Raw genomic sequence first — 12768 nt, forward strand, 5'->3', positions numbered from 1 at the left:
AATTATTGTTAATCTATGTCTCCCTGATCATTGTTCTTGGGGCTATTACTTCATACTCACTCTCAAGAGAGCTTACAGACTGAGGGGGTTCCTAATTGTGATCTTTGGGCCATTGCAATTAAATCCCCAAATATCTTGAGGGCTTTGAAATCTGCACTTTTAAACAATATTCCGCATGACTCATATGCAACGGAAATGGAAAAAAGAATCTTCAAAATATAGATCAAATCACTCTCCTTCTGTCAAATTTTCCTAAATCATCCCTGTCCAATGTTTGGCACCCTTCTCCATCCTCATAGCCCTGCTACTTAATAGCACCCAGGTGTAATTAACCATGACTTCCTACAGCTCTTAGAAGAGAAAGGTGGTGCAGTGTGATGGTGGGCTCTGGCATCACATTGCCTTAGTTCACCTTCCAGATCTGTAAATTACCACCTGTGCAGGTTCCTAAGCCTCACGCTCCATATCTGAAATATGATAATAATGAGTACTTTATGGTACTGCTAAGAGGTTAAATGAAATAACCGATGCAAGCCTTCAGCTCAGTATTTGGCATAGAGTAAAAGCATGCAACGAAAGCTGACTACTGTTTGGTTCATTTCATCATTTTATTTTCTACTTTACCATTTGCACCATTAAGCACTATTCCCACACTCAGTTTGGGGCCAATGGCAATAAGAATCTTTTTGTCTCATACACTGGACGCTACAGCCATGTGCTATGATCTTTACTGGTTAGCATTATACTACCAGGCTTCATAGGTGTCTTGTTTTTCTGCGATATGCAAATAATATAAAAGTTTACTTTCTCTTAGTCACACACATGCAAAGAATATTAAAGTGTACTTCACCTTAATAAAATTCAGAAGCATCATGAATAGAGAAATGAAAACTTAATCCAAGATGGTAAGAAATAACCCAATATTTAGCCACAGAATGTTTTTTTTGTGTGTTTCCTGTTCTATTCCAGGTATTAGTTTATTTCACTATGAATTTGTTGCTTGGAGCATTTGACACATCAAATTCCACAATCGACTTGTTGATGTCAGGTTGAATAAATCTTATAGGCTAGTGAAATGATAGGCTTTTCATTCTGTCATTTGTATTTCTCTTATTCCCTTTTCTCTCATACTGATGGAAAATTGTATTGTGATTAAAAATTGCTAAAATGAGAGAAATAGAAGAATGCTGGAATCAGCTAAAAAAACAAAAACTACATTCTAATGGAACTAGGAACAATTACATTATTCTGAACAAATTGCATAAAAATGCCCTAGAAGTAAAAAATTACAGATCAAGACAATGTGGGCATAGGCAAGCCTGACTCCAAACTCAGCCCATGATCACTTGGTATAAAACTAGGTTTGAATTTTCAACTGAGTTTCAATACAGAGCTTAGGGATATACCTGAGAATCTTCAAAATACAAAGGTAGCTATAGTTGATGAAGCCATATAAGTCATTTTGCAGAAATGTACTGAAATATGCTTTGATTAAAGTGATTAAGTAGCAGACTATGGTGTGAAACTATAATGGATCTTGAAAAAAGTCAGCTCTCTTATTCCTAGCAAGGAAAATTATATTTGATAGTATTTGGGGTGTTACCATAGACACTATCAAGAACAAAACTTTCCTGGCAATAAATAAAATCCAGAAACCCTCAAGAGACTAAGTTTTACAAACTTCTTATAAACCCGCTAATAATAAGTAGATATTCTAGTAATCTTATGGGGTAACTGCATAAAGATTAATTTACTATTAATACCCTATTTAAAGGATATGGCAGTACATGAGCAATTTATAATGCAAATAAATCCATATTCTTTATTATTTTCTTTCTCTTTTATTTTTTTTAGTATGAACTGTCTCAGTCATTTATAGCAATCATGATCTCAGTGAAAAACATTTTCTAAAGTTTAGTTAAATAAACCACTGGGGGAGCACAACCAAAGCACAGGCAGTCATTGTAGGAGAAATTTGCTACAGTCTTGTAGGCCCAGGGGTCTTGTCCCATTGAGTATTTATGCTTCTTTTAATTCTCAGAATCCCATGAGAAGAACAAAGGGTATCTATGTCAACAAATGGTGTACAATCTACCCAAGCTTTTAGCTAAGAAACTAGAACTCAGCCCCGAGCTTTTCCTTTCCCCTAAGATATACTAGCTTCTTCCTTCCCTGTTTGTTGTACCATATATATATATATATGTCAGATCAATCCACTTCCCTCTATCCCAATTACCATCACCTTGACCAGGCTACCCAAACCTCTTCTGAACTGGCTTCCCAAAAGGTTTACCTGCCTGGCTCCCACATCAGTACTTCTCCTAGGAGACAAGTCATGTCTCCCTCCTTAAAAGACCCATAGATCTTTATCATGCTTCCTTACTATGATGCTCTATGTGATCTGGACTTTTCCAACCACTCAATTTACACTAGTCATATGTATCTTCCTATTTCTCAAATCCAGGAATCTTATTCCAATTACACTGTCTTCCCAACTTGCTCCTCCCTCTCCTTAGAACTCTCAGTCTAGTTCCTTCCAAGGCTGGTTCCTGCTCTCATTTCTGATCTCAGCTAAAAGGTTAATTTCTCAAGGAAAGAGGTCTTTCCTTGACCACTCTATGTAAAATAGTTCCATTACTCTGCTCTGTTTATGTTTTTCTTAGTCCTGATCATTTGCTTTTTTATAGGCTGTCTCACCAAACAGGATGAAAGGTCTACATCTGTCAATCCACCAATCAATTCATAATGGGTAGCATGGAACTAACCATTGATACATGTCTGTTGAATGAATTAATGACTCTGTCTAAGGTCTATGTTAGCAACACGCATATTCTCTTCCTATGCCTTTCAGAGGTGAGAAAAATGAGATGACATTATAAGTTTCCTTCCAAAATCCCTTCTTACATGCCTCCTTTTTGTTGTTTTGTATTTTTGCTGGACTTAGCTGGGAGAAACTTCCCACTTTGTATTTTCTCAGAGTGCTATCATTGTTTATTGGATTCCTAGGTATTGTATACTTTGAGATAGGATTCTAGTCAAGGTGGTACAGAGAGGGCAGCATATCATAGATGATGATGTAATTGCCATGAAATTAATTACATATCAGAGGGCATTGTAAAGATCTTTTCCATCTCTAATTTTTAAGCATTACCGCTTACATTAAATCACAAATTAGATACTTAAAACATGAGATGTTTCTAACATATAACATAGAACACTTGAAAATGCCATTTGACCAGCTATGCAAGGAAAAACTCTGGGGATTGCAACAAGACGGAGAACTAGTCTTTTTAAGAAATAACCTTTATTATCATAGTAATAAGAGCAAAACATTGTCAGTGAAGAATCTATTTTTAAAAATACAGCTAAGCAAAAAGAGGCAGATAACAATGACCTAATGATAACTTCTCTGTCCTCAGTTTAGTCCCTGGGCAACTCAACTATCCATCAAGGTCCTCAGTCTCATCATCTCAGGAAAATGGAAAACACTGGCTAAATGTCACGATAATACAGGGTGAATGAGTCTGTTGATCAGGGTTTTTCCAGTAATACAGGATACCTTTGGAAGCTGCATTGCTTTAAACCATTAGTACAAAGTTGAGTCCAGTGAAAACTGGCTTCCAAATAATTTGAACTTGAAAAGTGTTAGAGGACACAGTGTATTGTCTGTGTGTATGTAGACATAACAAAGCTATTTTCATGCACAGTCCTGGCAGAAGGCCCGTGGTAACTGCTCTGTGGGTCTGGTTACAATTATTTCACTATAGGGAATAGTCCAGGACAGTACATCCCTTCTCTGTCTGCTTGGCCTCCGGTGGAAATGTGTGCTGTTTTTACCTCACAAACCTTTACAAATCTCCTCCCTGATTACATTTTAATTCTCCTCAAGCTATAGACCCCAACCACGCATGCCAGAAATCTCAGCTAAATTCCAAGCCCAACCCACAACACTATAATACACAAGAAACTCTTTGAGTTTGTGAAAGGAAACAAGTGTGTGATAACTTCTTTACCTTTGTAATTATATGCAATGTGGGCATCCATGCCTGTATTCTCACTATTTGTGCATCTAATTAAAAAAAAAGTATTGATGAAGTATATTAAAACTCTCCTAAAAGAAAAGAGCTGGTGTGGTGACACTCTGCTATTTTACCTCAAAATCAAATGTACTGTATTTGTGCTCCCTGCCCACTGCCAACTTTTCATACAGCTGAATGTGGCCCTTGGGAGAAATTTTAATGGAACATTTTATACTGAAATTGAAGATAAGAACAGTTTACAAGAGATCAGGACTATGATGCTAATCCCAATATTTAGAAATGTTTAGGTTTACCAAGTCCTTCTTATGTGGCCTCCCTCCAGGATGGTTAGTTCCAGGACTTTGAAGCCCTTCAATTAGTGACTTGAACTCAGCTTGTTAAGAAGTCCAGACTCGCTCTCAACTGTCCCAGGAATTAACTTCTCACAATGATTCTATCCCCAATATCTCTGGCATTTCCCCACGCTGGACATAGACATAGATAAGAGAGACATTAAATGCAAAGCAAAGACATAGAAAGGTTGATCAATAGGAACCACGTCAAATTTCTGTAGGTGGGCTTTCTTTAGGTTTTTAAGAAATGCGGACGGTACGTTTAATTTCCCAAGAAAAGACTATCTGGGGACAGCGTTTTGAAGTCATCAGCATGTGGTGTGAATCATCCTGTGGCTCAGCACATCTTAATTCTTCACACTTTGACCTTTCCATGTCTGGAAGTATCCCTTTCACTCCTGAACTTCTCCTGGAAGCTAAGAAGGGAATAGCATCACGCCTTTATTAGGCTATGGAGCCAGGTGAAGCCCAGCTCCAGAGAGTGGTAAGTAAACAGGGAAAGATATGAGTTGAGACAGTGAGGGGAGGTCACTAATCATTTAGAGGAATGGAAAGGTAAAAATAATAATAAAATTTAGTGATTTTGTTAACTTCATTTCCCTTCTACAAAATATTAGAAGGTCGGACTAGAGAATTGACCGTGTTCAAACATTGGGCTTAGGTGTCATGGAAGATATAAAAATATCATGGCACCAATATTCCAATTTGGGTTGCTATGGAGGCTGACTATTTCTATTTTCACCCAAGTCCTGCACTATCCACTACCTTTTCCCCCAAACTATTTCACTGGCTTTCTTAAATAATTTGTGTATATGTGAAATGTACACTAATATCTACTTATTAGTGTACATTTGCCTCTATAAGGAGATTCTAAGATCCTTTGAAGGCAAGGGACATATTTTGCAAATTATTTAAACTATGCCTTACCTAATTCACTTTGCTCCTAGCATGATGCTTAAAATTTTTTAAAATTTGCAATAGATATTTTTATATACACGTAAATAAATACCATAAAGTACAATCCTTAGTCTCTGGAGTTTAAGCCTCGTTTGAAAGATAATCCATACAAAACATCTATAGTACAGTTATAGAAATTTTCTAAATTATCAGAAGTATATTCACTATATATTCTATCATCCATGTTCTACATATACCTATATGGTATGTTCTATAAACCAGTAGTAACAGGACTATTGAAATAGGAGAAAATAGATAGGTAATAAGAAGAAAGTAGATAAACCTACCTAGAAATAGTCCATGTATGTAAATACTACTTAACATAACAGAGGCAGCTAATGTTTAACAGGTACCAGGTATGTTTCCAGTACAGAATAACAGATGCTACCCCAATCTGTTTATTTCCTAAATTTAGATCAAGATATATTAGGCATTCTTAAGGGAAAGTATCCCTGTGTCCGCTGAGATATGGAATTTGAGGAAAAGGTTTTTGGGTCACTTAAAAACAAGGATTTGTGGAAGATTCTTTATATCAATTCCTTCTTTCTAAGTCCTAAATAACTTCAGAAGTTTTTACCCAACTCACCCCTTTTATTTACCATTCACTATGCAATATTTCATGATTGCTATTATTTCACTTTTCCAATGAGAGATTACTGGCAATTCTAGGCCAAAAAGTTTCTTTGGTGAACATATATTTTGAATTTCCCAAGCTAATGCTGATAATTTAACATACAAAATACTCTACTAAAATAGCTTTTCTTTGCTAATAGTTGCAGGTTCAGACCAGGAAAACTTTTGGTAAAACATAGTTTATGATTCAGAACATTTATTCATATCAGTTATTTCAACTGTACTTAACAAAACATTTTATATGAAACATCATTTGCTAGCAACATTTTATTTCTTTCCACAGGCCTAGAGTACCGGTGATATACACTGGCCTTGAGACATAAGGCGACTTACAAATGGGACTTGACATTCTTCTAGGTTGCTCATCTAAACTATTAATCATATTACACCATTTCCTTCACTTAAGAAAACTGCACCCTGACACTCATTTTATTTTAACTTTTTGAATTATGTGACTAAAAAAGATATTATTACCAAATGGCAATTAGTTCCCTCATAATCACTGATTACATACTCCCTATTCATTCAGCTGAAAAACCAGAAAACAACCCCAAAGTCCACACAATCCAAATAATTGAAATATTATAAACTTCTGAACCAATACATATGTGGCGAGGGTACCCCGACACAAAAAAAGTCCCCCCCGCCTTGGAGATGACAGTATTTTCTCTTATTTGATATTGCTCATGATTTTGAGAAGGGTAAAGGATTCAGAGCTCTCTGCACCCGGGAAACAGCTCTGGGAGCAGGAAGAAATTGCCTAAATGACTAACTGCGGCAAAGTTCATGCTTAGACTGTCAGAGGCGGCTGTCGAGCTTCCTGTCTTGGGAGTAGCACTTACACCCCCAAGTATCTGGGGCGGGGGGTGTAACAGTGGAGTTTGTTGCAACACATGTCCTTACGTTCCCCGTTAGGAAAAGGATGGCCTGGGAGTCCTAGGAGCTGTCACAGCAGAGGTAATTCATGACTCAGATAAGAGATCTGGATACTTCAAGCTTATCTGTTTCTATGTTTTGTATTTGTTTTCTTTTCTCCTAGTTTCCTAAGAAGGTTGTTTTTTTTGAAAAGCTCTGACCTTAGGGGCGCTAGAAGAATTAGAATGGCAGAGAGGCTCTGGCCGGGATGGCTCAGTTGGTTGGGCTTCATCTGGACAGGGCACACGCCTGGGTTGTGGGCTCGATCCCCAGGAGGGGGTGTGCAGGAGGCTGCTGACTGATGTTTCACTCTCACATTGATGCTTTTCTCTCTCTCCCCCTCTTCCTTTCTCTCTCTCTAAAAATCAATAAGCTTTTTATTTTTTAAAAGAGTGGTAGAGAGGTCAGTGGTTGCCATGTATCCCAGGTAGGATCCACTTTCTTTCTTTTTTTTTTTTTTAAATATATTTTATTGATTTTTTACAGAGAGGAAGAGAGAAGGATAGAGAGGTAGAAACATCGATGAGAGAGAAACATCGATCAGCTGCCTCCTGCACACCCCCCACTGGGGATGTGCCTGCAACCAAGGTACATGCCCTTGACCGGAATCGAACCTGGGACCTTTCAGTCCGCAGGCCGACGCTCCATCCACTGAGCCAAACCGGCTTCGGCAGGATCCACTTTCTTATGACCCTGGCAAATCAATCGGCTGGTGCAGGCAAGCACCTGGGGAGGAGGGGAGGATTGGGAGTCTCCCCTGAGTAAGTACTGTAACCCAGTGAAATTAGGGTTAATGGCGCACTCGTCCTTGTGCAGAGATAGCTGGGACACGCATTAGGGACTGGCAGCCCCTGTGTGCAGCTCTTCACCTGAGCACTCACCCTCACTCACTGACTCCTGTGACCCGAGCAGGGTGCCTATGTGCAGTGTTGGCAGTGTCCTGAGCCACAGGTCTCTCTCCTCTCTCCTTACAAGGGAGTACCTTGTAGATGCAACTTGGGAGAGTAAAGGCTGAAGCTCAAAATACCAAGGTTAAGTGTTGTGGAGAAGTACTAGCCTCTTGTAAGAGGAGACTGCCAGGGGAGGGGGCTGGCTGAATGGGTAAGGCTTCTTTGCCAGGGTTAGGCTTAGAACAGTAATAATCTCCGTACTCTGCTATTTGAGAGCCTCACTACAGTTTCCTAGTTTTAGATCCTTTTTACTCATGCTGGAGGCCCGCTGCTCAACGATCCTCGTGTAACATCAACACCTGACCCATTCTTAGCTCCCTGACCGCTTTCCCCCAACGTACAGCTTGCTTCACTACAGGCCACAAAGAATGGCCTGTAGCACAAAACAATGGAGTTCCAAGAAAAGGTTTATTGTTTCTCATTTTATCAGACGATTTACTCTGTACTTTGGCCCCACAATCGAACTAGGCTATTTTAAAATCTTAAAATACAGTAGATTTTCCAGGTAAACTGTGTCTTGGGACCTTCCTTCCACCCATCACAGTTTTGGCAAAAATCAATCTTTAAAAAATGCTCAAAATGCAAGGGAAAGAAAACAGATGCAGCCTCTCAGTGTGTTCTCAGCCCCCAAAGGACTGATCCAACTGCAGGCTGTTTGAAGAATAGAGTAAGGACTTTTCATCTGAACTTAAGGAGTGGTTAAAATAATTACTAAAAATATGAGTGCTGTAGCAATAGCTCAAGAAACTTGAGTACCATTTAGCCACAGTTATGGTACTGGGTTGCCAAGTTTGAGATTATATTTTTTTGGGGGGTGGAAAAGGGAAGTGCAGGAAGAATTCCTGATTTTTCCCCCTTCAATATTTTGTGGACAGAAAAATATTCCAGAGAAACAATCTAGAATTACAGAATGAAGATGATATATTTTTCAAAACTCCAATTTACAGCCACCAAATGAAAAACACAGATACTTCATCGAGACGTCTGCCCTGAGAACAGTCCAGGGAAAAGTTGTAAAATGAGAATTTAATAGGATTAGTGCCAGTTCCTTGCTAAAACCAAACTTTTAACACTTTAAAAGATATGGTATATTGAAATGATTTAATATTTAACCTCATCAAAAAGAAAGAAATACAAACATTCATGGGAGTCAAATGATACGACACCTGCTATGGTCTCAATATCTGTGCCTTCCCCCCCTCCCAAGCCCCACCCCTCCCATTCATTCATATGTTGAAAATTAACAATCAATGTGATATCCTAGGAGGTGTGGCCTTGGGAGGTAATCAGGCCATAAGGGTGGGGCCCTCATGAATGGGATTAGAGCCTTGACAAGCAAGAACCCAGAGGGCTCATCTAGAAAGTGGGTTCTCACCAGACACCCTCTGGCATCTTGATGTTGAACTTCCCAGCCTCCAGAACTGTGAGAAATAAATGTGGTTTATAAGCTACTCAGTTTATGGGCATTTGGTTATAGCAGCTCGAATGGACTAAGATAAGATCGCCCATATCCACAGCCTGTGTTGGTATACCTGTGTCAATCCAAGGAGTTACCTGACTTAGCCATTTACTGCATCCGTATTACATTAAAGGCCCGACTGCCTTGCCCCAGGCCTCTGCCTTACAGAGGGGCAGCAGGAAATGTTTGCGAGGCCACCTCTGTGTTAATAAAAACTGCCTTTTTGCTATAATACCCGAGTATGTTGTGATTCTTGTATTCTTTTCCTGTCACCTGCTATTGTTCTCCATCAGGGTACACTAGATGAAAGAATCTTTCCATTCCTCCTTAGGACAGGCATGCAAGGCCGTTTTGGGAAAACCACTCATATCATTACTTCAGTTCCTTGTTGTTATGATTCTCTTGTAAGGAGGGCCTCCGAGTACGGGCCCACAACCCCTTTTCTAAAGTCCTTGCACCAAATGTATTTAAAATTCAAACTTTTTTTTTTTTCAGATACCTTGTCTCTTGCATATATTATACAAACTTCCAATGGGGTCTAAGCTAGCACTTCATAATCAAATACATTAATATTTCTGTAGTGAAATATAGGCATTTTCATGATAAGTAAGGACTGCCAATAGTCTCAAATCAAATCAGGGCAAACTTTGCAATTAAATGAGTTTTGGTGTTAATTTTGCCAAAAAACCTTCTGTTTTCTGGGCATTTGGATTTTAAAATGGAGAGTAAGAGAGTATAGATTTGTACTGGGCTTTCAGAGTTCAGACAAATTGATCTATTGGTGCTCAGAGAAAGAAGAGATGGGAGGCATTGCAAATAACCTCAGGGCACCTTTCCAAGGGCTCTTTGGTCACGGAATTTGACTACATTAAACGGGATTTAAGGTAAGTGGGTTGTCCTTGTTCCTGGGCTCCTGTCACGTAACCTTAAAATATTCTGACCCCGAGAACGAGTCTGCGATGGTGCTGTTGTCATGGGCTCTGAGCTGCCTCGCTGTTCTGCAGGGAGGGGGCCCAGAAGTGGGCAGACCTGCCCACTCGGAGACTCACAGGAACATTCCCAGACTAGAATGAAAACCTCCACAAGGCAAGAGTGCTGGAGCCAACTGGCACGCGCGCACATGACTCCCTGATAAAGTAATGCCACAGTTTGATTTTTCAGGGAATATAAAAACGCAAAAAGAAAAAGGGCCTTTTCCCTTAATATAGGAGAAAAAAAAATTTAAAGGCCTAATCTTGGAAGGTTTCAGGTTGGGATTGGGAAGATTACATTCTGGGTTGTGCTGGGGACGCTATACTAGGGAGCGGGCAGGTTGTCCGTGAGGTGAGGGGTTGCCGCCAGTGAAAACAAGCGGACAGAAAGGCTTACTTGGCTTCCAGGGCCAGTGCGATGATGCCCGCAGCCATGGGGGCCGAGGCAGACGTCCCAGTGTGGTTGTCCGTGCACCGCTGCCGCAGGTCCGTAGTGATCTAGAAGACAGAAGTGAACACGTTTAGGGTTCCGGGGTCAATGTGGATCACATGCAAGTAGAAAGACACTTATACAAGTGGAATGGAGGGGTGTTGAAACAGTTGTTTTAAAATTCCCTGCTCCTGTGCTCCTATGACCATATCACTTCCAGGGAATTGCCTAAAGGAACTTTGGAAAGGGAAGGGTTTGGAAACTGGACTAGGGGAGCGTTTGGCCTGAAACATAAGGGTTAGGCAAATTCTCCTTAAATTTTATGCCCTAGACCCCTACATACCTCACTTACCTCCCCCTAATTCCAGCTCTAGTTAAAGCTACAGTTCTTTCATTACCCAATATTTTTATTTTTTAAAAATCCTCACCTGAGGGTATTTTTTCCATTGCTTTTCGGAGAGAGTAGAAGGAAGGGGAAGGGAGAGAGGGACACAGGGAGAGGAAGAGGGGGAGAAGGGGAGAGGAGAGAGAGAAACATTGATGTGAGAGAGGAGACACATTGACTGGCTGCCTCCTGCACACACTCCGACCGAGGGGCTGGGAGTAAACCCTCAACCCAGGTATGTGCCCTTGACCAGGAATCAAACCTGAAACCCTTTGGTTTGCAGGCCCACACTCTAACCACTGAACAACACTGGCCAGGGCTACTCCACTATTTTTAATAATCCAGACAGGTTGGACAGTAAACAGTGAGTTAGGCATTGGTAGCATAAGGAGTAAAGCATACAGCCTGGTTCCTGCCCTTCCAGAACTGTTAGGTAGGGGGAGCCTCAGGTTTTAAGCAAAAGGTATGCTCTGCTATAGAAGCAACATTTGTTTAAGGACTTTTTAGAATTCATGGGAATGTTACATGGAAGAACCAACGATTTCTCAAAGATCTAACACGAATACTAAAAGTCAGGTTCAACCCATGCGCTTGATATGAAATTACAGCACTAAGTACATCTTATCTATAATAATAAAAGGGTAATATGCGAATTAGACGTCCTTCTGAGGTCATTCCTGATGTCCTTCCTGACGAAGCCGGGGCTGGAGGGAAGCCAGCCCAGGTCCCGGGTGCATGTGGGCAGCCCGAGGGAAGCAGCCGGGGTCCTGGGTGCCAGAGGGAAGCTGGTGCCAGCAGCCGGGGGAATGAAGGCCTACTCTTACACGAATTTTTGTGCATCAGGTCTCTAGTATATAATAGAAGAACATCAGCTATTTCTCCATTTTCTTCAATCACCATGTGAGAACTAGATCACGTTTTCCTCTTGGTGTGAATGTGGCTCAGTCACAGACCCATCAAGCAAGGGTGGTGCTTCATTGCAGCATTGAAGGGTGCGTCACTAAGAAAAAAACCTAAATTCAGCCGAAACCGGTTTGGCTCAGTGGATAGAGCGTCGGCCTGCGGACTGAAAGGTCCCAGGTTCGATTCCAGTTAAGGGCATGTACCTTGGTTGCGGGCACATCCCCAGTGGGGTGTGTGTAGGAGGCAGCTGATCGATGTTTCTCTCTCATCGATGTTTCTAGCTCTCTATTCCCTCTCCCTTCCTTTCTGTAGAAAATAAAAAATATATATTAAAAAGAAAAAAAACACACACTAAATTCAGATTGTCCTTAACAAGAGATTAAACACTATGGGATAAGATTTGTGAACCACTGTAATATCTAAAATTTTGTAAACCCATTCCTCCTGACAAGCATCCATTTTTGGCCCCTTGGGGCTGATATCACTCCTGTCGCATAACAGTTATTGGAGACATCAGTAAAGCTTTCTTCAGCATCACGACAAATATAGTCCCCATATTTTACAGGTTAGAAACTGAGGTGAAAGGTCATCAGAAAGGCACAGGGAGATAGAAGCCAAGTCCTGTTGTTCTAAGGAGCATCCTTTAAGAAGAGTGTGACGATTAGGTGATTTGGAAATAAATTTGATCTTCACAGGAAGAAACAGGTTTGTAACGTCCTAGAAATAAATCCTCCCCTAAAAATTTCCTCAGTGCCACAGGAGGTAAGAATAGACCCTAATTACTTGTGTTGGA

At 40.5% G+C, this 12768-nt stretch overlaps 1 protein-coding gene across 3 annotated transcripts in view; it reads right to left on the reverse strand.

Annotated features, from left to right (window-relative positions):
• The window catches only part of PCSK5 (proprotein convertase subtilisin/kexin type 5), a 413193-nt gene that overhangs the window by 216911 nt on the left and 183514 nt on the right, over positions 1 to 12768 (reverse strand). For all 3 annotated transcript variants that reach the window (XM_079791288.1, XM_079791287.1, XM_079791289.1), the window contains exon 9: positions 10655 to 10755. In XM_079791288.1, coding sequence (XP_079647414.1) covers positions 10655 to 10755 — 101 coding nt within the window. The remainder of the gene's footprint in view (positions 1 to 10654; positions 10756 to 12768) is intronic.

This window comes from Cnephaeus nilssonii (genome assembly GCF_951640355.1).
Source record: "Cnephaeus nilssonii genome assembly, chromosome: 14".
Lineage (NCBI taxonomy): Eukaryota > Metazoa > Chordata > Mammalia > Chiroptera > Vespertilionidae > Cnephaeus > Cnephaeus nilssonii.